Source organism: Staurois parvus, unplaced genomic scaffold, assembly GCF_062004578.1.
Source record: "Staurois parvus isolate SC_StPar_1 unplaced genomic scaffold, SC_StPar_1.0 ptg000456l, whole genome shotgun sequence".
NCBI classification, from domain to species: Eukaryota; Metazoa; Chordata; class Amphibia; order Anura; family Ranidae; genus Staurois; species Staurois parvus.
The window spans coordinates 1,251,258-1,278,588 of record NW_028318252.1 but is presented as its reverse complement, the minus strand read 5'-3'; the positions used below and the strand labels follow the sequence as shown (position 1 = coordinate 1,278,588).

At 41.0% G+C, this 27,331-nt stretch overlaps 1 protein-coding gene across 5 annotated transcripts in view; it reads left to right on the top strand.

Annotated features, from left to right (window-relative positions):
* ELAVL3 (ELAV like RNA binding protein 3) overlaps positions 1 to 25,764 on the top strand; it is a 108,330-nt gene extending 82,566 nt beyond the window's left edge. For 2 of the 5 annotated variants that reach the window (XM_089688843.1, XM_089688842.1), the window contains exons 4-7: positions 5,226 to 5,379; positions 5,676 to 5,901; positions 7,717 to 7,755; positions 22,626 to 25,764. In XM_089688843.1, coding sequence (XP_089544969.1) covers positions 5,226 to 5,379; positions 5,676 to 5,901; positions 7,717 to 7,755; positions 22,626 to 22,974 — 768 coding nt within the window. In that variant the 3' untranslated portion in view covers positions 22,975 to 25,764. The remainder of the gene's footprint in view (positions 1 to 5,225; positions 5,380 to 5,675; positions 5,902 to 7,716; positions 7,756 to 22,625) is intronic. The other 3 variants (XM_089688844.1, XM_089688846.1, XM_089688845.1) reach the window with 3 other exon arrangements.
* The last annotated feature ends 1,567 nt before the right edge of the window (positions 25,765 to 27,331 follow it).

The window sequence follows — 27,331 nt, the reverse complement described above, 5'->3', positions numbered from 1 at the left end:
TACACCAATGGAGTGGAGGTGTGGTAAAAACATGTCTCAACACCACCCCCCCAAAATGCAAATGTAAATGAGCCTTTAATGTCCTGAGCCCCCTATAAGGCTGCTCTCACAGTGCACTCTTTGCCATTAGATTTCTATTATATCTTGTGGGTATTGTGCACTTTCAGAAAGCGCAGCAAAATCCCAACACTGATGTACAAAGCTGTCCACCATACTGCCCCGTACTACATCACTGACCTAATATCCAAGTACCGCCCAACACGCACACTCCGCTCCTCACAAGACCTCCTTCTCTCTAGTTCCCTGGTCTCCTCCTCCCATGCCCGCCTCCAGGACTTCTCCAGGGTGTCACCCATCCTCTGGAACTCCCTGCCCCAACCCATCAGATTATCACCTACTCTCCTCTCCTTTAGGTGCATCCTGAAAACCCACCTCTTCAGGGAAGCCTACCCCACCCCCTGCTAACCTGCCGACCTCCTCCACTCTTCCTACCACTCCATCCCCCACAGCTATCTCCTCCTGTACCACTATCCCCTCCCTCCTAGATGGTAAGCTCCAAGGAGCAGGGCCCTCAATCCCCTCATGTTTTGCATTGTATTGGTATTGTTCTGTCACATGTTCTGTCCCCCTTTGTAACGTACAGCGCTGAGCGAACCATTGCCGCTTTATAAATACTGTATAATAATAATAATAATAACCTGCAGGATATAATAGAAGTCTATGATATAGTGCAGCTAACCCACAGGAAAGCCACAGGTTCACTACACTGCACCAGTGATCAGTGTGAAGGCAGCCTGATAGTTGTTAACCCTTTTATAGGTGCTAATATGCAGATTGCAAAAGCTCAGTGTATGTGTTGTATAATACACTGACCTTCCTTTCCTCTTCCAGCTTCTGCTGCCATCGTTCTGTGTCTCTAGGCTGCTAGAAAGGTCCCCGGCACAAAGTGCACTTGGTATCACTCCACCTCGGACAGGAGCTGGCGCTACAGAGGAAGCATTGGCTTATGTGGCACCTGCAGCCGCCTGCTTGATGCACTCTGATGCTCTGGGATGCCAAGTCGTCAAGCCCAGATCACGATCACTGGGTTGCTGACCTTGGGCCTGCAATTCCCTGGTTTGAGATCATGGGCCACATCAGAAGGCTCCGTGGGCCACATTTGGTCCACGGGCCACAGGTTAAGCACACCTGGTATAGGTTATCTAAGTTATAAGAGAGAAAGAGTTGGGAAGTAAAATGTACTAGTGATCTGAGGCAAATTAAAACAAACTAAGCAGAACACGTGATGCTCGATTGAGAAAGGTGGGGACCGCTGGCTCCTAGAGAGGCTTGTTATTTCATATGGAAGTTTTACAATATCTTTACAAGCAACACTGATACTTACCTCTGCTATGTTGGGTGAGAAACAGAGAATTCTGGTATTCAGGTTAGTTGCTTGTGGAAGTGCAGGTATCTTCTCACCTTTCATCCTGGAGTCTGCCTATCTGTAACCAACCCAGGGGCGGACTGACAACTCAATGGGCCCCCGGGAAATAGGGGATAATGGGGCCCCTGTATCCTTGCCCAAACTCAAAAAAGCCTATGAAAAAGGTACATGGGGCATCTCATGGGGCCCCCTACTGACCCCGGGCCCTTGGGCAGTGCCCGAGTTTCCAAATGGTCAGTCCGTCCCTGATGCCAACAATTGAAATAAATAGATGTGTAGCAGTTTTAGTCTTCCAAATAGTGCTAATATGTCTTGCAAATCATTATAAAATGTTGGGAAGTGTGTGTTCCTCTATGGATGCATTGTATGTACTCTACTAGACTGCATTGTATTCAATGGTTAGAATGTTACTGCAAGCCCTAAAAACAGGATTTGGCAGGAGACAGGTTCAATGCACAGAGACCTGGTTGTGGCGTTCAACCTAAACCTGATCCTAGATGGCCACATCACATATCTCACCATGAATAGCAGGAAACATTTACCCATTCTTGTCCCAATTTATGACGCTCAGTTGAGGAAGGTCTTACCTACATTGTACAGGGAAATGTTTATTGGCTTACAAAGTTTTGTAAATATTTATATTTTAAAAATATCCAGTATGACCACTTTGCCATAAGCTGATCATAATGGTATAGTGAAGTTAGTGCTTTTCTATGAAATTTTCAAATGTATGTAAGTATATCCTTGGGTTGAGGTGGGACCAGAAACTGACAACTGCCATTAAAAGGTTTCTGTTTTAAGAAACACGGAAAGAAATTATGGGAATGCCACCATCCTACTGTAGGAAAGGTCAACTGATGTAGCAAATGTGAATAATCCTGTTGACCATCTTGTTGATCAGATGCTAGCTTTTCTCTTCTAGACGGTAGTTCAAACATTGCACTGGTTGCCGGTTGAATCAAATGCCCTTAAAATCATCAATAAAACACAGATTTAATTTTAAAAAATAATTAAAATAAACCTGAAGTCAAATATAGGTTTTTTTTTCTTCTTCTGTTAAACTTTTGGTTTATGGAGACAATTGCATCAGATCAGTCTCCATCTGCTCTGCCTAGTGTTGATGCTGCAAAGGCTCATGGGAGACTCCCTTGAGCGACTGAGTCTTTCTGTGGTAACGGTGGCTAGGGGCTCAGCAAACAATCCTTTCTCTCTGGGGAAAACAACCAATTAACCTCTTCATTGCTGCAAGCGCTGTGTTGGTCTGTGGCGTTTCTGATATTGTAATTTCGAATGAAGAGAGCCTAGCAGCAAATATTCAAAGGGTTGATGAATGTCAACAACAACCTTCTTTCTTTAGGGGTTAATAGGATAATCATGAATGAAATTTGTGAATGAAGATGTAAAAAGATTTAGAATAAGAATTGAGGGGGGTTGAGTGGTGACTGATATTTTCAAATATACTTTTGACTTCCTGTTTGGTGATATCAAAGAAGAAAAGGACCTATTGGTGTGTCCTTATGACTTGTAAAACTCAGGCATTGCATTGCATAACCATAACCTGGGACCACCATAGGGGTCTTTATTGAGTACCTGAAGAAACTTGTTATTGCATGTGGAGCTTTTACAATATCTCTACAAGCAGGGATCAGAAACACAGATAATTCCATTATTCCAGCTAGTTCTTTGTGGAAATGCAGGTATGTTCTCACCTTTCATCCTGCGGTAGGTGTCTGTCTATTTGTGACCAACCTGAACATGACCTTAAAATGACTGACATGGAGATATTTACCCAAACTTTTTCCCATTTCCTGAATTTTCGGAAATTCTCAGTAAGCTAGGGAGCTGGGAAGGCAAGTGTCAGCCAGTCACAGAGCCTTTATGGGGCCTCTGTGCAAGACTAATTGTTGGACCCCTTAATTTAACTACTGGCCAAGATCCCAGCACCAATGGGACCCACATCTAGTAAAAATGAACCCCTAAGTCCTACAATGCTTTTGCGCAATCTGCAGCATGGTCCATTCACACCAACTGCTGCATTACAACTTAGCAGCTGATGTGCGATCCGATGCAGTGGGACAACTGCAGTGCCTATGCGCTGATCCCAGCGTATCAACTGCTGACTTTTAATTTTTTGTAATCATTTGGGGGAAGACTGGAGTAACGCTGTAAAATGTAAAAGGAAGGGTCAAGTCCAGGGGCGGACTGACAACTCATGGGGATCTTGGGTAATAGGGGATCATGGGGCCCCTGTGTCCTTGCCCAAACTCAAAAAAGCCTATGAAAAAGGTACCAGGGGCATCTCATAGGGCCCCCTACTGACCCCGGGCCCTCGGGCAGTTCCCGAGTTTCCAAATGGTCAGTCTGCCCCTGGTCAAGTCATAAAAAAGGATTATGCATAATGCCAATTGACTTGCCTATCCAATACATGAAACCCCATGGTCGAAAAAGTGTATAAAAGAAGAACTGTTCTTATAACAAAAAGCAACAACTTTTTTTTATGAAAATCCTCTTCTGTAAAAGGAAACTTTACATATATTTCTCTTGATGTGATGGTGATCAGATATTGGCTTGAATTATGCAAGATTTAAATCTGATTAGCCTCAGGTGAGGCTCTGAATCAGTTTTTGGGGTGTATTTCATAATGGCAGCAGTACAGTAACCCAACGCAGATAATCATTTATCATCTTCCATTGATTTGTCTGTGCAAAGCTAAAATCTACTTGAACGGGAATACCATCACTTTGCTCTGCTTTACAAAGGAAGACATTAGGGTTTTTAGGTTAGCTAAATGGACATAGTAATCACTATCAGTATCAGTATACGGTTGTGCTCGAACGTTTGCACACCCTGGCAAAAATTGTGAAATTTTGGCATTGATATTGAAAATATGACTGATCATGCCAAAAAATGTTCTTGTGTGTCTGTACCAAGGCCAAACATTCCAGGGTATGTAAACTTCTGATCCGGGCCATTTGGGTGATTTCTGTTATCATTATGATTTAAAAAGGTGCCAAACAACTATTTGATAATAAATGGCTTCTTATGATCATCATCCTTCAATAAAAGAGTATGTGTATGTATGAATGTGAGTTAGGGACCTTAGATTGTACGCCCCTTGAGGGTTAGGGACTGATGTGAATGTACAATATATATGTAAATTGACGGCGCTAAATAAGTACCTGTAATAAATAAATAATAAATAAATAAAAAGAGCATTTTTTTGGCATGATCAGTCATATTTTCAATATCAATGCCAAAATTTCACAATTTCTGCCAGGGTATGCAAACTTTTGATCACAACTGTATCTGGGCCTTCCAAAAAAGCTGAATTTGGTTAACAGATAAGGTTAATTACATGGCATGGATGCTTCTAGCATTGACCACCACTTGGCATCAGAGTTGGTAAGACTTGGTTCTCTGTCCTGCACTGCGAGATGTCTATGTACACAATCTTTGTACTCCTAGTAGGGTTTAATTAGCTGTATTTGCATCTGTGTTCCATTTATAGAGATTTTGCTTCATTTCCAGGTTTATAGACATAACATTTCTCCAAAGTGAGGGTTGTCACTGAAACAAATGTCCTGACCCTTTTTCTGTTCTTGTGAAAACTCAAAAATTTCCTTACCTGTGGTCTTGGTGACAGTGGTCATTAGGATAGATAGAACGGGTGAATCTCCCAAGTGGGGACACAGTCAATCATAAAAACCTAAAAGGGGTTCTAACCTTCCCTTTCCGAAAGTAAACTGTTTGGTTTTACATACATTTTAAAGGAAAGGTGTATTTTGCTTTTTTGACACAGGTATCCTATGCTCGGCCAAGCTCTGCCTCCATACGCGATGCCAATCTCTATGTGAGCAGCCTTCCAAAAACTATGAATCAGAAGGAGATGGAGCAGCTTTTCTCACAGTACGGCAGGATCATCACCTCTCGTATTTTGGTTGACCAAGTCACAGGTATGACAGACAGTTTACAGCTGAATGGCTCTCTCCATGTTGATACATGTTACTTTTGCTTCCAGCTAAGTTGCCTCTTGGAAAGTAAAGACTAATTGTTTCCATTTTTTAAAGTGGAACATTAGCCACAACTTTTTTTACATTTTTGAACAGAGCAGGAAAATGTTAAAACTTCTGAAGTTATTACTTATAGTTTTAGAATGGTAAAAATCTAAACTGTGAACTTAAATGGAGGTGGAAGAGAATGGCTTTATGCAGAGGTACACTAATGACATTCCTGGTTATCTCATTTACAGGGGTCTCGCGAGGAGTGGGCTTTATCCGGTTTGATAAGAGGATAGAGGCTGAGGAAGCAATCAAAGGGTTGAATGGGCAAAAACCACTGGGAGCTAGTGAACCAATCACAGTGAAATTTGCCAACAACCCCAGCCAGAAAACAGGTCAGGCCTTGCTTACCCACCTTTACCAGACCACAGCCCGGAGGTACACAGGACCCCTTCACCACCAGACACAGAGATTCAGGTAAGTCACCCTTACAAGAAACCTATAACTCCTTCCTCATCCCGGACTCAGTCTCTCCTTACTCCTTTCTAAACTCTGCCAACTCCATGCCCCTGTACCATTCAACTAACACATAACAGATCAAATCTGTGCTACTTTCTTCATTAATAGTCTCTTCTCCTATAGTACTGCTTATCGGTTATGGAGAAAGTCCTTTAGGTCACAATTCCAACATGTTTCCCAACTCCTAGTCACCCTGCGTCTCTTCCTACTACACCTCTTAACTGGCCATTTACTGCCCATCTCAGCTTTGCTGACACCCCAAACATTAGCCATCCTGGGTTGGTGCCCAATATACAAATCTAATTTGCCACAACCAAACAGGTTATCTTCAGTCAATTATTCACCTGTAGATTTTTCTACACCAGCAGCTATCCATCACTCAATATGTGTGTTTTTCATGTACCATAGTGATGTCATAATACCAACTTAAAGTAACCATACTGTCTACTATCAAAGGGCCCAGGCCTTTGCCATTCCATTACCTTTTCTGTGTCATTGCCCAGCTGCTTAGTGCTCTGTATGTCTGGTTAGGCAACTATCTTACAAATTTGTTTCCCTATTTCAATGTTCATCTTTTTTCACCCTACTTACAGACTATTTGTCAACAAGCTTAGGAGGCCTTCATTGTTGGCTTATGTCTACTGTATGCTTTCAACCAGTCTTTTGGCCAACTCACCATCAGTTATTCATAACTGGTAACTGTTTGGGAAGATGTCTGGAAGCTTACATATCATTTCTGTGTCTTCATGTCAGTTGTTCATTTCTTGCTGACATCACACCAAGGTCAGGTTCTGTCATTTGTGACTTTCCTCACTTGTCCTTCTGTTTGGTCTTCTCTAGTCAACTATCTCACCCATTGTTGTGTTAACCTACATCCAGGTAATATACCTAACCAAGCAATAGACATGATTTCAGCCACCAAACTGATGAATGTTCAGATTGTTGTTTGGACCCACCTAAATATCAGATCATGGTACTGTGGCACATTTAACATTTACCCTTTAAATTGTTGTGTCTGGCTACATCAGCAGTCAGCTTCTGTGCTTTGTTCCATCAAAATGCCTTGTAGCTTTTCTTGGTCATCCCAATATATTTGGTGATGTAAAAACGTAAACTTTTTACAATCATCTGAACAGTACAATAGCATCGTAATAGTGTCATTACCATTAATTTGGGTGCATTGGCCAAACAGTTGATTCATCAATAATGAAAAATGTTGGATGTCTTCTTCTCGCTTTTAATGTTTTCTTTTTTGTGCGAATTCTGTTTTTATAACCATTCCAAAAGATAGAAGTTCAGGTTTTAGCTGTGTTCTTAAGCACATTGGTCCTGATTTTGAGGAAGAAATTATGTTGTTCTTAACAACAAATATGACATGGGCAACACTCATCTTTTCTCTGTTTTTTGTTTTTTAATATATAAATCAACTTATATGCTTGTCCGGTGGAGCTTTCTTTGTCTAGCGTTTTCATTTTTGTGTTGTGAATTGTGAGTTTTGTATAGTAGTTTTGTGGTTCTTTTCTTTTGTTGTGGTTTTTAGCTTAGATTTTAGTGATCTTTGCCTGGTAGACGAACAATATTCAATTTTATGGTAACTTACAAATCAGCTAGCATGTGTGTGATATTTAGATGTATTTTATACAGCGTCTACTTATGCAGCATTTTTTTTTTGTCCCTTTGTGACTACCCAGAGCAGCTTTGTGGCCCCTCCCACCCCTCTAATCCTGCGCAATGACTAACACTGCACTCCCTCTCCTGTCCCTTCTTTCGCAGGCTGGACTCTTTAATAAACATGGCGTATGGAGTCAAGAGGTAAATAAGAGACTTAGACCCCCAAACCCATGCCCAATCTGCGCTCCATTCTTAGTTTTTATTTACTGAGGCTTAATAAATGGACAGAGATACCTTGCTCCAGTTTGCAATGCAGAACATTCTCCAACAACATCCATAAAGACAAAAAAGCACAATATCAAGAAGGCCCCAGTCTAAATATATATAATTTAACAGGGCTTACCTTTATGTCTTTGGTTTTCTTGCCTAAAGATCTCCTCCTACAACTAGTACCAGTAATATATATATATACATATATCATATAAATCATATAATATATATATATATAGAGGGAGAGAGAGAGAGATAGTTTTAGGGTTCTGTAGGGTTTCTCAGCCATGAATGCATATATTCATGCTAAGATATTGATCAATTATCCTCAAAAATGCTTAGACTCTCGTGATCCATAAAATCCTATAATATTGAATAAGGAACTTTGTGTTCCTTGTGTTCTTTGTCTCAACACAGCCTATTTTGTAATAGATGTGCTGGGAACTGTGATGTGATAATGATATACCAGTATGATGTTTTTATGCAATGTGATTAGCGAGGGTTTTACAATATACTGCATATAAAACACAGTACTAAGATCTTCTCTCTTGCTATTAATTCTGAGTACATAGTACAGCTAGTCTGGTGGTTAAGTGGTTAGCCCTCTAGCTTGGCAGGACTCAGGTCCTGAGTTTGACACTCACTGTGCAATCTGGAAGGTTTGCACAGATTTCCTCCTCCCAACTATGAAATATATTGCTAGGTTAATTCGCATCTAACCTGGCAATAGCATTTTGCATTTTTTTCAAGAAAACCCAATGGATGGTGACCGGTGTTCAATTGGTTGACTCTGTGGAACTTATTAGAATTTGTCATAATTAGTTTAGCGAGCTTGGGTATCTCTGACTCCATATGTTAATCTTCAGTTCTTCTCCGTAGACTCATGGCTGTAATTATTTGCTATCCTTTTGGCTGCTCTGAGATATTTTTGGATTTTTTTTTATATGTTCTGTGTTACTTCTGTGTCCTTTTATTGAGGGTATCAATGGGGTCCTACTTTCAGCCTACATTTTCTTCCTTTCACTTTCATACCCTTAGGGTAGTTGTGTAAGCAGGGGCGGACTGACAACTCATGGGGCCCCCGGGCAATAGCGGATCATGGGGCCCTTGTGTCCTTGCCCAAACTCAAAAAAGCCTATGAAAAAGGTACCAGGGACATCTCATGGGGCCCCCTACTGACCCCAGGCCCTCGGGCAGTGCCTGAGTTTCCAAATGGTCAGTCCGCCCCTGTGTGTAAGGTATTAACTTGCAAATGGCTATCAATACTTGTTAATATTAGGATCCATTTTATTTGTACACAGAGATTTTCCAGCACATTAGATCATTTCTGTAATTTTCCTGTTTCTCCACAGAAAAGGGAACTAGTTCATATATCACACATGCACCGCTTTGTGCTTTCGGTCAAAGTGGTAAGGAGGCCTCTTGGTAGATCCAAGAGGTGAGGCAGTCATAGATCTAGCTTCTCTCTTTGTTCTTGGCGAGTTAACCCATGTACAGTCAGGTTAAAGGCAGATTTCTAACCAAAATTGGTGAAAGGCAATACATTTGTCCATGATTATTATACCTAATACACAACTGGGGTATCAATTCACTCATGCAGCAAAGGTACACTTTTATGATTAGCATTGATACCTTGAAGCTCTAGGTTCTGGTTTAAATAACACCTGTATATAGTATGCAGGTTCCCTCTGTGTTTATGTATTATTCCATCCAAAAATATATTGGTAGGTTAATTGATACTTCCCGTTTTGCCCCTGGTATGAATGAAGGTTGGTAAACCTTTCAGTAGGCTTGAGGTCAGGTCAGGGCCTTGTGTGCAATGGTGTGAACTTCTAAACCCTTAGAAGATAACCTCTACCTGGCTCAGTTGTCATGGACAATACTGCAAGTGGTCACATCATTTACTAGTATTGGCCAGTGTATGACCACACCATTCATATGCTGTCCATGTACATGGCAGTTTTCTGGCAACATAAACCAGCTTTGAGATTGGAAAAACAATGGGCAAAAGAAGGGGTGCTCAATCTGTGGCTCACGGGCCAGATGTGGTCCTCGGAGCCCTCTGATGTGGCCCTCAGCCTCAAACCATGGAAGCTCATGCCCGGGCTTGAGAGCATCAGAGTGCATTGAGCCGGCACTGGTGGTGAAGGAACCACGAGGCCACATAGAGAGCAGTTGCTGCATAAACTGATGCTTCCTTTGTAGTGCCGACTCTTGTCCCAGGCGGAGTGAAACCAAGTGCAGTTCACCTGGGACCTTGCTAGCAGCCTGGAGAGTTATGCCAACAAAGGCTGGAAGAGGGAAAAAAGTCAGTGTATTCAACAACACATACACTGCACTTTTGCAATGGGCAAATTACCACCTATAAAGGGGTTAACAACCATTAGGCTGCTTTCACACTGATCCGCAGATGCAGCACTGTAGTGCGGGTTAGCTGCACTGAGCCAAAGACTTCTATCATATCCTCCGGGTTTGGTGCGCATTCTAAAAACACACCAAAAGTCATGAATACAGGAGTTTTTGTGCACTTTCAGAAAGTGCACCACACCTGCGAGAGATAATAGAAGTCCATGGCAAAGCGCAGCTAACCTGCAGGAAAGCCACATGTGCAATGAGCTGCACCCATGGTGTGGGTAAACTGCAGCACATGAGTGTGAAAGCAGCCATATAGGGGGCTTAGGTCAGTAAGGGCTTAATTACATTTTTGGTTTGGGGAGCAGTAAAACCCCATTGTTGAGACGTGTTTTTACCAAGCCCACCCCCCATCCCCAACCACTGGTGTAGTGTTAGGGGTGGCAATGGCAACCTCCGCCCCATGCTCCAGGTGGCCCATGTGGCCTCCCTGACACATTCTGTTTTACACTTGGACAGGAGGGGCTGCAGGGGCAGCATGTACAGGAACCGATCCTCTCCATTTTCCTTCTGCAACCATTGAATGCCAGCTTCTCCTCCTCTCCTTCCCACCAGCATTCAGCGGCTGCAGGAGGAAAATGTTCATTATGCTTTTTGAAATAAAAAATGGGAAATCCTAAACCATTTCATTGTGGCTTGTGACAGGTTACCAAATCACTTAGGTGGCCCTCTCTCTTCAAGAGGTTGAGCACCCTTGGGCTAAAGAAACCTTCTGCCATCCCTTCTATATAGATATGTAGACTGTTCATAGTAGGCAATCCATATGACCCTGTCAACTTCTGTTTCTGACCAGAGACATCAGATAGAGATCAGATGATCACGCCATTCATTAATTCTTGACACACACTCGTACCTTAAAAAGTGCCAGTGTATATGTGCTCTCCTGACTTTGCAGCAGCCTCTAATTTGGTGAAACAATATGTTGCCCACAAAATTCCGGCTTGATAGACTTATCCCCCAACTGAAGACGTCCAAGAGTAACTATAGACACCCCTATTAAGTCCTGCTGCTGCCAAAGCTGGACAGTCATCAGTAATCCATGGTTACCTTCTTATAAGGTAAGGTTGTCTGTAGATGGACACCCCTTTCAATCAGGATTTACTTCCCTTACCCCCATAGAGTCTTTAGTCCTTCTTCTGTTTTTTCTATGACTTGTGTTGCGTGTTGTACACAACAAAGTACATAAGGCTTGTTCAATAACATGGTTCTAATTAGCTCTAGTTCATTGTAACCCCATAGCAGCATAGGTCAAATAGGCCGTTGTGTTAGGATGGGATTTTAAAGGGGAAACCTCAAAACCTTCGCTGGCGGTGTCATAACATCAAACTGCCCCACAGCTCTGGTGTATCATCAGACAGAGTTGTCTGTAGCCCCACCTGCTGGTAAAATCTAGTATTGCACCACAACCCTTGAAGCATAATTCCACCTTCACTAAAAGATGTCATACTTGCCCTAGCAGCCTCTGAAAAATATCATTATAAGGTGTTAGTTTATCTGAGGATTAATCCTGTTTCCAGCAATGCTGCCCGAGGCCTCCTTGCTCTGAGTTGACCCGGCTGTGCTCTGGAAAATCAACTGGATGCAGAGCTGGTCTTCTGTCTTAGGATAGTGGTGGCCAACAGCTTGTTCACAGCAAAAATGGATGCAAACTCATGCTGGTGGAAATAGGATTTCTTTTTCATGAGGATGACATCTTTTCACAAAAGTACTGTTGCACATCACTTTAAAACGAAATTATCGATAAAGACACAGTGACCAACGTAATGCAAAAAAAAAATAAAATCATATATTATGTGTCTGATCATATTAGTAACGAAGTAATATCCTGCAATTTCCAAAATCAGTCCATAGTTATTTGTTCCGGATAAATAGCAACTGCAGTCCATAATGCACAGCGGTGCACACCATGTTTTTTTGAAAATAAAAATGCAAAAAAAAATAAAAAATCATATATTATCTGTCCAATCATATTAGTAACTGAGTAATATCCTGAAATTTCCAAAATCGGTCCATAGTTATTTATTCCGGATAAATAGCAACTGCAGTCCATAATGCACAGTGGTGCACACCATGTTTTTGGAAAATAAAAATGCAATGCAAAAAAAAAAGAAAAACAAAATTATATATTATGTGTCTGCAGGATATTACTCAGTTACTAATATGATCAATTTCCAAAATCGGTCCATAGTTATTTATTCCGGATAAAAAGTGACTGCAGTCCATAATGCACAGTGGTGCTTACCATGTTTTTTTGAAAATAAAAATGCAAAAAAAATAAAAAATCATATATTATGTGTCTGATCATATTAGTAACTGAGTAATATTCTGCAATTTCCAAAATCGGTCCATAGTTCTTTATTCTGGACAAAAAGTGACTGCGGTCCATAATGCACAGCTGTGCTTACCATGTGTTTCAAAAATAAAAAAGCAATGCAACAAAAATAAAAAATCATCTATTATGTGTCTGATCATATTAGTAACGGAGTAATATCCTGCAATTTCCAAAATCGGTCCGTAGTTATTTATTCCGGATAAAAAGTGACTGCAGTCCATAATGCACAGCGGTGCTCACCATGTTTTTGGAAAATAAAAATGCAATGCAAAAAAGAAGAAAAAGAATTATATATTATGTGTCTGCAGAATATTACTCAGTTACTAATATGATCAATTTCCAAAATCAGTCCATATTTATTTATTCCGGATAAAAAGTGACTGCAGTCCATAATGCACAGCGGTGCTTACCATGTGTTTTGAAAATAAAAATGCAAAAAAAAATAAAAAATCATATATTATGTGTCTGATCATATTAGTAACTGAGTAATATCCTGCAATTTCCAAAATCAATCCATAGTTATTTACTCTGGATCAGGGGCGGACTGACAACTCATGGGCCCCTGGGCAATAGGGGATCATGGGGCCCCTGTGTCCTTACCCAAACTCAAAAAAGCCTATGAAAAAGGTACCAGGGGCATCTCATGGGGCCCCCTATTGACCCCGGGATCTCGGGCAGTGCCCGAGTTTCCAAATGGTCAGTCCGCCCCTGCTCTGGATAAAAAGTGACTGCAGTCCATAATGCACAGCTGTGCTTACCATGTGTTTCAAAAATAAAAATGCAATGCAAAAAAAAAAAAAAAAATCATATAATATGTGTCTGATCATATTAGTAACTGAGTAATATCCTGCAATTTCCAAAATTGGTCCATAGCTATTTATTCCGGATAATAATTGACTGCAGTCCATAATGCACAGTGGTGCTTACCATGTGTTTTGAAAATAAAAATGCAAAAAAATAAATTATATTTTATGTGTCTTATCATATCAGTAACTGAGTAATATCCTGCAATTTCCAAAATGGGTCCATAGTTATTTATTTTGGATAAAAAGTGACTGCAGTCCATAATGTACAGCGGTGCTTACCATATGTTTCGAAAATAAAAATGCAATGCAAAAAAAATCAAAAAAAAATCATATATTATGTGTCTGATCATATTCATAACTGACTAATATCCTGCAATTTCCAAAATCGGTCCATAGTTATTTATTCCGGATAAAAAGTGACTGCAGTCCATAATGCACAGCGATGCTCACCATGTTTTTGGAAAATAAAAATGCATTGCAAAAAAAAAAAAATCATATATTATGTGTCTGATCATATAAGAAACAGAGTAATATCCTGCAATTTCCAAAATCGCTCCATAGTTATTTATTAAAAAAAGTGACTGCAGTCCATAATGCACAGCGGTGCTCACCGTGTTTTTGGAAAATAAAAACAATTACAACTCTTTCTCTGATCATTTCATCTGCCGCACCCAGAGCTGTAAAATGAACCACTGTGACAATCCCTAACTCCAAAGCATACACCAGATAGATATGACCCCCTATGAATTGTAAGCTCAAACGCGTTCAACAATCCACCGCATCCTCTGCCGGATCGCTATCCACTCTTCTAACTTTCTATAGGTATGATGCTTTTTTTTATGTATTGGTCAGCATATTTGTGGATTTTCTCCAACTGAATTTGTGCATCATCTGTTGTGAGTTGCCGAATATTTAACTTTAAAGGGTTATTTCACCTTTACCAAAAAACTGCCTGTGCAGGAAAAGGGCACCTGTAGTTAAAAAACAAACTGTGCAGCTTTGACCGAAGTTAAAGTGTTACTAAACCCACAACAGTACAATCAGTCTGTATATGCAGTAACGCATGCTTGTTATACTCACTGTGGAACCTAAGGGGTTAATCCTCTGCATTGTGTAAAAACACTGTTTGATCCTGTCTTCCCTGATCCTCCCCTTCTTCCAGTGTTCCACTCTTGCCTCCTGATAAGACATATCATGTGGAATCACTCTGCTCATGCTCAATTTTGGTGTGTATTGATAGAGAGGTTTTTTTTTCCCTTGGGAGAGTGCATGTGATCAGCACAGGGCCAATCAGCACTGTTCAGACAGAGGTCAGGGGTTCTGCATCCTCCTAGAGCAGAAAGAAAACTCCTCCTACAAGCTTAATAACCAGTGCTCTGCTGAACACCGATAGAAGTCACACGATTGCTGTAACTGCTGATAAGAAAAGGTATTTAGCAGTTTATATTTACTACAATAGTTGCATTTCCATGTAGTGTGTACTGTGGGAGACCAGATATAGTGAATGCAGGGTCCTGGGAGACCGGATATAGTGAATGCAGGGTCCGGGGAGACCAGATATAGTGAATGCAGGGTCCTGAGAGACCGGATATAGTGAATGCAGGGTCCGGGGAGACCGGATATAGTGAATGCAGGGTCCGGGGAGACCAGATATAGTGAATGCAGGGTCCGGGGAGACCGGATATAGCGAATGCAGGGTCCGGGGAGACCAGATATAGTGAATGCAGGGTCCTGAGAGACCGGATATAGTGAATGCAGGGTCCGGGGAGACCGGATATAGCGAATGCAGGGTCCGGGGAGACCAGATATAGTGAATGCAGGGTCCGGGGAGACCAGATATAGTGAATGCAGGGTCCGGGGAGACCGGATATAGCGAATGCAGGGTCCGGGGAGACCAGATATAGTGTAATGCAGGGTCCGGAGAGAACAGATATAGTGAATGCAGGGTCCGGAGAGACCAGATATAGTGAATGCAGGGTCCGGAGAGACCAGATATAGTGAATGCAGGGTCCGGGGAGACCGGATATAGTGAATGCCGGGTCCGGGGAGACCAGATATAGTGAATGCCGGGTCCGGGGAGACCAGATATAGTGAATGCTGGGTCCGGGGAGAGCAGATATAGTGAATGCAGGGTCCGGGGAGACCAGATATAGTGAATGCAGGGTCTGGGGGAGACCAGATATAGTGAATGCAGGGTCTGGGGGAGACCAGATATAGTGAATGCAGGGTCCTGTAGAGACCAGATATAGTGAATGCAGGGTCCGGGGAGACCAGATATAGTGAATGCAGGGTCTGGGGGAGACCAGATATAGTGAATGCAGGGTCTGGGGGAGACCAGATATAGTGAATGCAGGGTCCGGGGAGACCAGATATAGTGAATGCAGGGTCCTGTAGAGACCAGATATAGTGAATGCAGGGTCCGGGGAGAGCAGATATAGTGAATGCAGGGTCCGGGGAGACCGGATATAGTGAATGCAGGGTCCTGTAGAGACCAGATATAGTTAATGCAGGGTCCGGGGAGAGCAGATATAGTGAATGCAGGGTCCGGAGAGAGCAGATATAGTGAATGCAGGGTCCTGGGGAGACCAGATATAGTTAATGCAGGGTCCGGGGAGAGCAGATATAGTGAATGCAGGGTCCGGAGAGACCAGATATAGTGAATGCAGGGTCCTGGGAGACCAGATATAGTGAATGCAGGGTCCTGGGAGACCAGATATAGGGAATGCAGGATAATGCAAAATAAAATAGGAATGCGCTGTAAATCACTAAATATGCACATATAACAAAAAGTCCATGTGTAAATTGCAAAAAAGTCACTTTATAAATTGGTGAAGAAAATATATAATTGTGCTCATAATCCACCACCAGAAGAAATAAATAAACTCACCAGAGTTTATTGCTGATTAATTAAAACCATCAAATGCGCTATTGCTCTGGGAGCGATGGTAATGAATGAATCCAGATATTCAAAACAGTACTCTATAGAGGAATGGAATATCCAAGCTTGGGAGCAATACTCTGCAGCAGCAACATCAAGCCAGCATCTAGGAACCTTTACTTAAACATCTCCTCCATTCATGATCATGGAACCACACTTAGGAATAAATGAAGGAATGATGATGCAGCGTGTTAAAAAACATCACATTTAATCAAAATTAGGTAAAAAAACTCACAAACAAGGTGTCACGCCAACACCAGCATGATAAGCAGTCAGCAATAGCATTAGATTGCAAGTAGCGTGCACAGCTGCTCACCGCGGATACCTCCGCTGCTACCTCCCTGGTCCTGACGTCACAAATTTTTTGCAATTTACACATGGACTTTTTGTTATGTGTGCATATTTAGTGATTTACAGCACATTCCTATTTTATTTTGCACTATTCACCTTTATTTAGGGTTTAGGTTTGCTGCGTTTATGTAATTGTATTTTGTTGTTTTTTCATCGGGCACTTTTCTTTTCTTTTGATAGTGAATGCAGGGTCTGGGGGAGACCAGATATAGTGAATGCAGGGTCCAGGAAGACCAGATATAGTGAATGCAGGGTCCGGGGAGACCAGATATAGTGAATGCAGGGTCCTGGGGAGACCGGATATAGTGAATGCAGGGTGCGGGGAGACCAGATATAGTGAATGCAGGGTCCGGGGAGACCAGATATAGTGAATGCAGGGTCCGGGAAGACCAGATATAGTAAATGCAGGGTCCTGGGAGACCAGATATAGTGAATGCAGGGTCCTGGGAGACCAGATATAGTGAATGCAGGGTCCGGGGAGACCGGATATAGTGAATGCAGGGTCCGGGGAGACCGGATATAGTGAATGCAGGGTCTGGGGAGACCGGATATAGTGAATGCAGGGTCCTGGGCTTAGTAACACTTTAAATAAATCCCTTGTTGTAGATGTGGGTCACCTCAAGAAGCCTGGCCGAAAAGTTGTCAGAAATGACACCTCTCTGTCCTACCTTGTTGCCAAGATATTGCTAAGATACTCCCAACCAAATCAAACCCTCTTGCTTGCACTCTCTTTCCCCTGTCGCAGTAGCTCTGAGCTCAGCAATGCTGCAATGGAGGATAGTGGACTACACGTGTGGGGGTTTCAGAGCTCGCTCCTGTTATGGTGGGGGTGAGCAGTAATGACTGGAAGTGTCTTAGTAACATCCTAGCAACAAGGCAGGATGGGACGAAGACATCTCTGGGGGGGTGTTGCCATCAAGTGTAACCCCCGGTTCACATCTATGCGGCCGTGTGGGCCGCATTTGCACGGGCACGACAGCCCATTCATTTGAATGGACTACCATGCCCGTGACAAGCAGGGAAGAAGTCCCTGCACTTCTTTGGAAAATGCAGCCCTCGGTTCCCACTAAGGTTGCGTTTTCCAGTGCGGGCGGCATGCCATTAAAACTAATGGCCCACTCCCGCGGGTCCGCAATTCTCTGTGCGGGTGGTGCGGCTGCACGGATTTTCGAGCGGATCCGCAGTGGCACCACCCGCACAGATGTGAACCTAGGGTCAGAAAGTTTGTAAATGGCCTACACCTAAAGAGAGAGCATTATAGAGCCTTACTCAGAGTTTCATAGTTAGTTTTCTGTCTACAGGTGACCCTTACCTGCATAGGTGGTTTTTTGGTAAAGGTGAACTAACCCTTTAAGTGTAGCATTTTTTACTATTCATTTTAAAGCAATTTTTTCTTCATTCTGCTAACCAAAACCACAAAACTGCTGACCAAAACTTCAGACTGCAACTATCTTTCCCTGGACATCATTGGCTCTTTGCTGTTCATGTTGTCAGTGTTCTGATGCAGGAAGTAACTCCCACTAACGTGCTTCGATTCTTTGCGGGTTTTTTTTGTGTGGCTTTTTTGGGGATTTTCCGTGCCAAAGAAAGGTGGAACATAGCAACACAACATTATTACATACCTCCCCAAGTCTAGTCAAGTATATTTGAAGAGCCAGTGCTGAAGGGTGCATAAGAGTTCCAAGCTTCACATGATGAAGACAAGGAAGCAGGAGAGGACAATTTGCTCAGGTTGGGGATTGAGACTCTCAGGTTAGATACATTTTTCTTCTTACTCAGGCGAGTTTAAAATTATGATAACCTGCCAGATCTTATGCAGAGACGCAAAAGGTGCAAACAAAAGACTAATATCATGAATGCATAGACGTGGGACTTTGCTGGAAACAGATTTCTCGCTATAGGCCAAAAAAACCAGTGGAACATTCATTGTTCATCCTATGTAAGGTCAAAAGCCAGTTCCTCTTACATAGTCAGTATTGCACTTTGTGCTTCATTTTGAGTTCTCCTAAACCTTAATATTTGCCCCTCTTGCTGACTTTGACACTCTATGGGCTACCTCAGCCCTTGGAGCAGCTAATCACAATGAATGACACAGCCAACACTAGACTCAGGTGCTTCTGACTGACTGGTTGCTAAAGGGGACAGCAAATTCATGAACCTTATTAATAATCAAGTCTTGGTGTGTTGTTGTATTAATAACCCTGCCATTGACTATGGGTAGATTGGTGGTCTATGATATGTTCGCTGTAGGCTCGATGTATCGGAGTTTCAGCTTTGACTAAAATGGCTCCCCATTCTGCTTACCTGATGTCAGCTTCTTGATTTTGAAACCGTATGTCAGCTTTTGCTAGGCGTGGTTACCATGCTGCTTACGTGACGAGTCGGTCATTTTGTAATGGTAGTGACCAGTAATGGAGATGCACAGATTGCACTACTAAGTGATGATACTTGAAGGGATAAGCCTTCAGCATGAAGTCCATATTTTCTAGAGAAGTCTTGGGTGTAAAGGTCCCTAGACCTAAAAAAGTATTGAACAAGAAGCGCCTATTTCCTACAGAAACATCAGACAGGAAGTGCCTAATTCCTTCCAAAATATCGAACAGGAAGTGCCTATTTCCTACAGAAACATCTAATACGAAATGCCCATTATCTAGAGAAACATCAAACAGGAAATTCCCATTTCCTGCAAAAAAATATAAAATAGGAAATGCGTATCTCCTATAAAAACATCAAACAGGTAGCACCTATTCCATGCAGAAACATCAAAAAGAAAATCCTTATTTCCTGCAGAAATATAAAACAGGAAGTGCCTATTCCCTACAGAAACATCAAACAGGAAGTGCCTATTCCCTACAGAAACATCAAACAGGAAGTGCCCATGTCCCACAGAAACGTCAAACAAGAAGTGCCTATGTCCTACAGAAATGTCAAACAGGTAGCACCTATTCAATGCAGAAAAATCAAAAAGAAAATCCTTCTTTCCTACTGAAACATAAAACAGGAAGTGCCTATTATCTACAGAAACATAAAACAGGAAGTGCCTATTTTCGGAAGAAACATCATACAGGAAGTACCTATTTCCTACAGAAACATAAAACAGGAAGTACCTATTTCCTACAGAAACATAAAACAGGAAGTGCCTATTATCTACAGAAACATAAAACAGGAAGTGCCTATTATCTACAGAAACATAAAACAGGAAGTGCCTATTTTCGGAAGAAACATCATACAGGAAGTGCCTATTTCCTACAGAAACATAAAACAGGAAGTGCCTATTTCCTACAGCAACATCAACCAGGTAGCACCTATTCAATGCAGAAACGTCAAACAAGAAAGTCCTTATTTCCTACTGAAATATAAAACTGGAAGTGCCTATTATCTATAGCAGGGGTGTCCAAATTATGGCCCTCCAGGTGTTGAGGAACTGCAAGTCCCATGAGGCCTTGCAAGACTCTGACCTCCACAGGCAAGACACCCAGAGGCAGAGGCATGATGGGACTTGTAGTACTTCAGCAGCTGGAGGGCCATAGTTTGGACACCCCTGATCTATAGAAACAAACAGGAAGTGTCTATTTCTTACAGAAACATAAAACAGGAAGTGCCTATTTCCTACAGAAACCAAGCAGGAAGTGCCTATTTCTTACAGAAACATAACACAGGAAGTGTCTAATTCCTACAGAAACATAACACAGGAAGTACCTATTTTGTACACAACCACCAATCAGGAAGCCCTTATTCCTTAACGAAACCCCAAGCTTGCAGCCCTTCTTCCATAGAGAAGCATTATACGGGAAGTCCATGTTCACTAACTTTAAATAAAACAGAACATCTGAATGTTGTCATCATAATTGGAGGAGCAATGAAAGTGCACATTTACTGCTTTTCTGAATTTCTAAAAGAGAATCTTTGGCTTAAGGGCAGACAGCACAATGAGCTATGATTAAAAATGTATATAAGTGTAGCTCTGCCCCTTGGATATCTAAGGTTGACAGAAAAACAACTAAAAACAGTGAAAAACCTATAGAAAACCAGCAGTGACTTCTGAAGTCCTATATACGTGTTAAATTGAACACACTGTACTATAAATGGTCAAAAACAAAACTTCACAACATATTATATTCATTCCATAAAAAATAAATAATATGCAACAAACACAGTGTTAACTTATAAGTCCAAAAAGTTCCAGAAATAGTCCAAAAGTGTGAAAAAAGTGCCAGTGCTCTGATACTTGTAGTGCTCCTCTTGACAGTGCTGCAGGTGCCCCACATGGACCGTATGGTCAACAGCACTTGTGTGGCATTCCTCTATGTAATCACCACCATTCCTTTACTCCAGACAATTTGCAGCACACTCAATACATCCAGCCATATAAAAGATAGGAAGAAAGATCCCATCCTGTAAAACCATTCAAATGAATTTATTTGTAAACATACACTCCCATCTTGTCGTACCTTGAGACCAGCACCCAGTGCAGTCAGCTTGTGCAATGAGGAAGATGGCCACTACCCACTCCGTTCACCCAAGTGGCGTGAGTTCCACCACCCGGAAGTGACATCAGCGGAAATTACGTCATGACGCCTCTGAATACATATAATATGTTGTGATTTTTTTTTATAGTTTTTTTTTATATACTTTTTTATAGTTTTATTTTTGATCATTTAAGGTGCTATGATGACCTCTATTGACTAGAAAAATGTCTCCTGTGCTCTCCTCTGATTTAGATTTGCTTTATTATACTTATTGTTCTGAGCAATAAATGATTAGTATAATAAATAAGCAAAACAAAAACTGTAAACTCAATTAGAAGAAAGAAAAAAACTTAACTTTCCATAGCCACTATAAAATCCCCCAACACATTTAAATCTCTCCTGTCAAAAGAGAATGGTAGAAAAAAAGTGTCAAAAGTTTAGTGTTGCAATGTATAACGTGCAGAAAATGTCTAGTTTTCTAGCTTCATGCCAGACTCTCAAATTCCGGTCAGAAGAATATGCAAAAATTTTAAAATTGGCAAGAAACGGTAATAGTTTTTCTCATAAATTTTTGTTGATTTGCAAAAATTTTAATTTGTACAGTAAGCCCAATATCTGTGCCACAACTGCCTGTCTATTAGGATCCTTTTTGTTTTTTTTATTTTCAGTTTCAGTTCATTTTGTCAATCACTGTGTGTGCAGTATTTTTGTTTTTCTGTAGCTGTACACCTTATGTATGTCTCCTGCAATTCTTACTGTAACATGATCATTTCTATGGTTGCAGTCTCTTCTTCTACCTTCTACAATTTTTCCGTAACATGCAATTTCATTAGAAATTCTCCAGTTGTCTCTTGTGCTGTAAATTTTTTGTAGAATTTAGGAGAATCTAGGAACCATCAGCAATATTTGATGTGTTAGAGAAGGCCTTGTTGGGCACTAGATTAATGCTTTGGTTACCGGACTCTTTGGTTTCATTCAGGTCATTCTTAGCATATTCTCATGGTTGTAGCATTTTTTTTGTCTTCTGTTTTGTTGTTTGCCATTGTATCGTTCTAGTGAATCAACGTTGTTTTCCACTTGGTAGGCCAATGTTCTTGGCCATAGGTTATTGTTTTCCTACTTTTAAATGTAATGACTGGTTCTATTTATTTCATGGCTTCTGGTGTCTGTTCTTATTGTTTCTCCATTATCTACTATTTGAATGAATTTTTCTTTCCATTAATCATCATGCTGCTCTTCCCAGTATAAATTTGGTCCAGAAAACATGTGCTCAGAACTTCTTCCATTAATCTACTTGCCTGTTTGGTATATGCCCTTTATTAGTACATAGACTTCACCTAGTTGTAGTTCAGTTTTGACCACCTTCTGCATTGTATGTGTACCTCCTCTTTCAGTCTTTCATGTGGAACTTTTCTACATCTTCTCTGTCTTCTTCCTCAGTCCTTCACTCTTCCTTCCGTCTGTCATAGACCTATTCCTTACACCCAATGTAGTCCGCTCTCTTTCCTTCCCAGGTTCTCTCCTATCACCATTGACAGTGTTACCAACCTTGCTGGAGTCAGCTTGACTGGTCCCACTTCTGCGGGCTGGTGCATCTTTGTCTACAACCTCTCCCCAGAGGCCGACGAAAGTGTCCTGTGGCAACTGTTTGGGCCATTCGGAGCAGTGACAAACGTGAAAGTAATTCGGGACTTTACCACCAACAAGTGCAAAGGCTTTGGATTTGTCACCATGACAAACTACGACGAAGCAGCCATGGCCATTGCCAGCCTGAACGGATACCGGCTTGGAGATAGGGTCTTGCAAGTGTCATTCAAGACCAGTAAACAGCACAAAGCATGAAAGGGAGCACATTGAGTGGAGGGAGCGAGAGATAGAAATTGGGGAAGAGGTGCAAGAGAGGGGGCATGAAAAAGGGAGAGAGAAGGCAAAATCAGTGGAACTTTAAACATTTTTACCACCACTAAGGTTGGACACATAACAAGCCCAATAACTGAAGGGCTTTGGAATAAAGGAAGGGCTAAGCAATATGCTAATTCTAAAGCTGGTTAAAAAAATGTAAACCCAAGCATCTCAAGTTCTGGTGCAATCGATTTGTAGTATGGCGATGCTAAACATGGCACTTCTGTTGTTCTTGTTGGGATTCTGATGCCACTGGGTTTTAAATAAGTAAGTATGTGCAGATCTGAGTAGATATTGTCTGTCAAATATGAACACAAGACATTATTAAATCAGTTTTAGAAAGTTCAGAACCAAAAAGGAATCAGAAATGAATGGCCTTGCAGACTAAGAATCATAAACCTATTTAGAAGGTACTGAGATGTGTGAACTGAGCACTTCAGAGCAAAACAGATACAGTACTTAGGAGCTCTTTGGCTGGTATGGGAGGTTTAGAGCCTGAAAACTCTATGGTAAAGAGTGCCTCTCTCACTTTGGCCGTGAACTAGTTTGGTTTTCCCTCTGCCACAAGGCTTTGCACCGTTTCACTGCCTCTATCTCCACTCCATATTTTTACCACTCAACATCCTTCCTTCTAAAGAGTAATAAACGAAGAAATGAGACGGGCGCAGAAACAAGAGAGAAAAAAAAATATCTATTTTTATAAAAAAGGAAAAAAAATCCCGTGAACATTTTAAGCCTTTCACACTTGTCCCAAAACACAAGAGTCCATTAACAAATATACACACAGAAAATAGTGCTCAAGTCACTATCGGATTCAATCTTTTTCTTTTTTTTTAATTCCTTTCTGCGAATATAGATTCCATAAGGAATTAAAATGGACCAGCAAAATTAACTTCCTAAAAAAAAAAAAAAGAAAATATAAATACATAAATATACATCATGTTACTAAATATGTATATAATAATTCATGTTTTGAACATATTATATATTATCTTTATAGGTAATTATCCCCCCCGAGTAATAATATTTAAATAAAATATTTATTTGTTAAAGGATTCCTAAGTTTTGGGACTTGTTAAAAGCCTTTTCATTCTGAGACTTTATATATTTTACACATTGGCCCCTGGTTTGGTAATTAAAATCATTCACACCCCCCACTCATAAAGGGGAATCCAAATTTTTGTGTATTTTTATTAAATATTAATAGTGAATATTGTGCCAGGTTTGGGTTTTAAAAAAATTAGAGCAGATGAAAATTATAGCTTCAGCCCCACTTATTCAGACAAATCTACATTTTCTGCATTTTGACAGAGAAAAATATATATTTTTAAGATTTGTATTTCTTTCTCTGAAATGAGAAAAGAATGTTGAAAAAAAAAATTACAATTTTAATGTGGAATTTAAGATTTACCAAACAAATCCCTGGGATAAATAAGTGGACCGGCTCTTGGTGTGTCATGAGCAATTAAATACGACCTTTGGAGAAAGGCAGGTTTCAGATATTATAGGGTTTTATTGAAAGAGAGGTCAAATGTGTTCCTGGGACATAATAAATTTAAGATGTATATCATTCTACATCTCTAGTCCTTTTTTTTTTTTTTGCTGGAACAAGTATTTTTGTATCTATTGGATGAAAATGAAAGCTCTATCTCTGGCATAGGACTATAGCACAAAGGTTTTTTTTCTCTGGCAAAAGGACTCTCTTCATGGCCGTTTTTTTAAGAGGCTAAACAAATATTTAAAAAATTGGTTTTCAACCAAGTCACCTATAGCCATAGTTTCAGTTTCCCTACCAGGCAGCCTTGAGCCGGCCCTTCTATGTGGTAACCATATGTTAAAGTACACTTGATACACATACTGATAATAAAATGGAAAGTGGGACTGCAGCCTTAATTTATAGCAAATATTCATAATATATAAGTTGAACTAGCTTGGCATCGAATCATTGTGTAGCAAAATAATAGCTAGAAGAAAAATTTGGTTGTTCATTAGTTAAGTTAGCGTCTGTTCTCTAAATCGTTTTTTCGTTTATTTTTAGGTTAACGCCCCAGTGGATGTGTTTTAATATTATTTAATTGCTTTTTGTGTTTATTTTCTAATAAATAAAATAACGTAGTCGGGATAAGGTGGAGAGCAACATCTCCTGCCAAAAAAAAAATCCCCAAATTTTAGTTAGTTATTTGTTACTAGGTTATGTGTGGTTTATTTGGCTGTGTTTAGTAGAATGTTGTAGGATCTCTCAAATTAAACATAAAAGAGTCAACAGAGGTAAAAAAAAAAAACAAAAAATGGACATTTATGTAAAGAAAAAAAGCGAACAAAAATCTTTAAAAAAAAAAAAAACACCTGGCGAGATCTTTTGAACTGTTGTTTTAACTTATTTCGAAGTATTTATTCTTTATTTGTGTGGGTATAAATATGTGCATATTTATGTTTGTTCAGAGCCTAAGCAAACAAAGTTTCTTTTTTTTTTCTTTTTTCTCTTTTTTTAATTTTTGTCAAAGCCCTTCTTCACCAAGGAAAAAGGGTTTACTCGGCATTGGAGGAAAAGGTGATAATTTATTTAAAGAATGAAGAAAGGGGGTTGAAACATTGTTTAAAAAAACACAAATCACAAAAAAAGAATAATGTGCATTTTTTATAAGCTGGTTTGAAAATCCATTGAGCTGAGAGCACTGAATAATAAAATGTATAAAAAGAAAATAAAAAAGATAATTATTAATAAAAAAATATGTTTACGTTTGGTTATTTTGGATGAACAGGATCCTGCTTGATGATCAAGGGATCAAGGTAAGGGAAAAACAAAGCGGAGATGAGGTAAGGTAGGTGTCTTTCTTACATCTAGAGCAGTGGTCTCCAAAGTGCGTCCAGGGGGCCGGATGGGGCCCTTTGCTTGCCTTTATCCCGCCCTTGGGTCACTATTCCTCCCACAGATACGAGACAATATTCTGCCAACTGACAATGCGGCACCATTTCTCCCACTGACGCCAGCAATGGGGCACTATTTTTCCCAATGATCCCAACGATGGGGCACTATTTCTCCCCATAATACCAAATGTGATGTTTTTTTCCCACTGATGCCAGGAAAATTTCCAATTCCTCTGGTCCCCCTTAAAGTCTGAAGGACATTTAACTGGCCCTTTGTTTAGAAAGACACCTGATCTAGAGTGCAGGACACAAAAAAGGAAATATTATGAAGAACAAAAGAAAAAGTTGAAGTTCAGAAAAAAAAAACCAAAACGTGACAGTACATAGACATGTTCTGTTCTCAGAGGCGTATTTACCACAAGGCATTTGCCTAGGGCAGCATTTTTTAGGGGGGGCAGCACTGACCCCTGGAAGAAGGGACATATGCAGCATGGGGACTAGGTGAGATCTGAGAGAGGCTGTAGGCTGCTTGATGGTATATGCACAGAGGCGGACTGACAACTCATGGGTCCCCCGGGCAATAGGAGCTCATGGGGCCCCTGTGTGCTCGCCCACACCCAAAAAAGCCTATAAAAAAGCCAATGAAAGGTACCAGGGGCATCTCATGGGACCCCCTACTGACCCCGGGCCCTTGAATGGTCAGTCCGCTCCTGTATATGCAGAGCCCAACTTTCGTTCTCGGGGATGTCCAGAGCTGTGAAGGTGAGCGTCTTTCTCTCTGAGCCCCTTTGGGGGTGGGTGTTAGTGGAAGGCTTTCTTGGGTGGGGGGGGGGATGGGGCAGGGGTGTTGTTGGTCACTGTCAGGCTCTCTCCTCGGGGGGGGGGGGGAGGGGTCTGGTGTTGGTCAGTGTCAGGCTCTCTGCCGGGGGGGCGCCCGATTTTTGTGTTGCCTAGGGCAGCACAAAACCTAAATACACCACTGTCTGTTCTTCCATCCTTTACAGGTGCTGATTAATGCACTGACATCCTGCTTCAGCAATTTAGAAATGCAGACAAGGTGCAAAACAAAATCCTTTCCTCTTATGTTGTCAAGCTTTAAAATGGAACTATACCGCTTCTGAGCACTACAAAGCAGAACCGCTATTAAATTCATTTATAATATTCAAAGCAAGCTCCCCATTCACGTCTCTATGCTTTATTTTGCTGGGAAATCACTTTGTAAAACATTCCCAAGCATTTCTGGCAGTGGTCATCTTGGGTAAGGGCAGATGATTCATGTAGCATTTACTTATTGGAATCCATCTGCCCTTAGCTCAGGCATGCAAGCAGAAGGGTGTGCTTAACTGAGAAAACCCCTCCTCCCCTCCTGAAGACTCCTAGGATGTATGACATGATTTGCCTAGGCATGGAGACCAGGAAGTAACCGAAG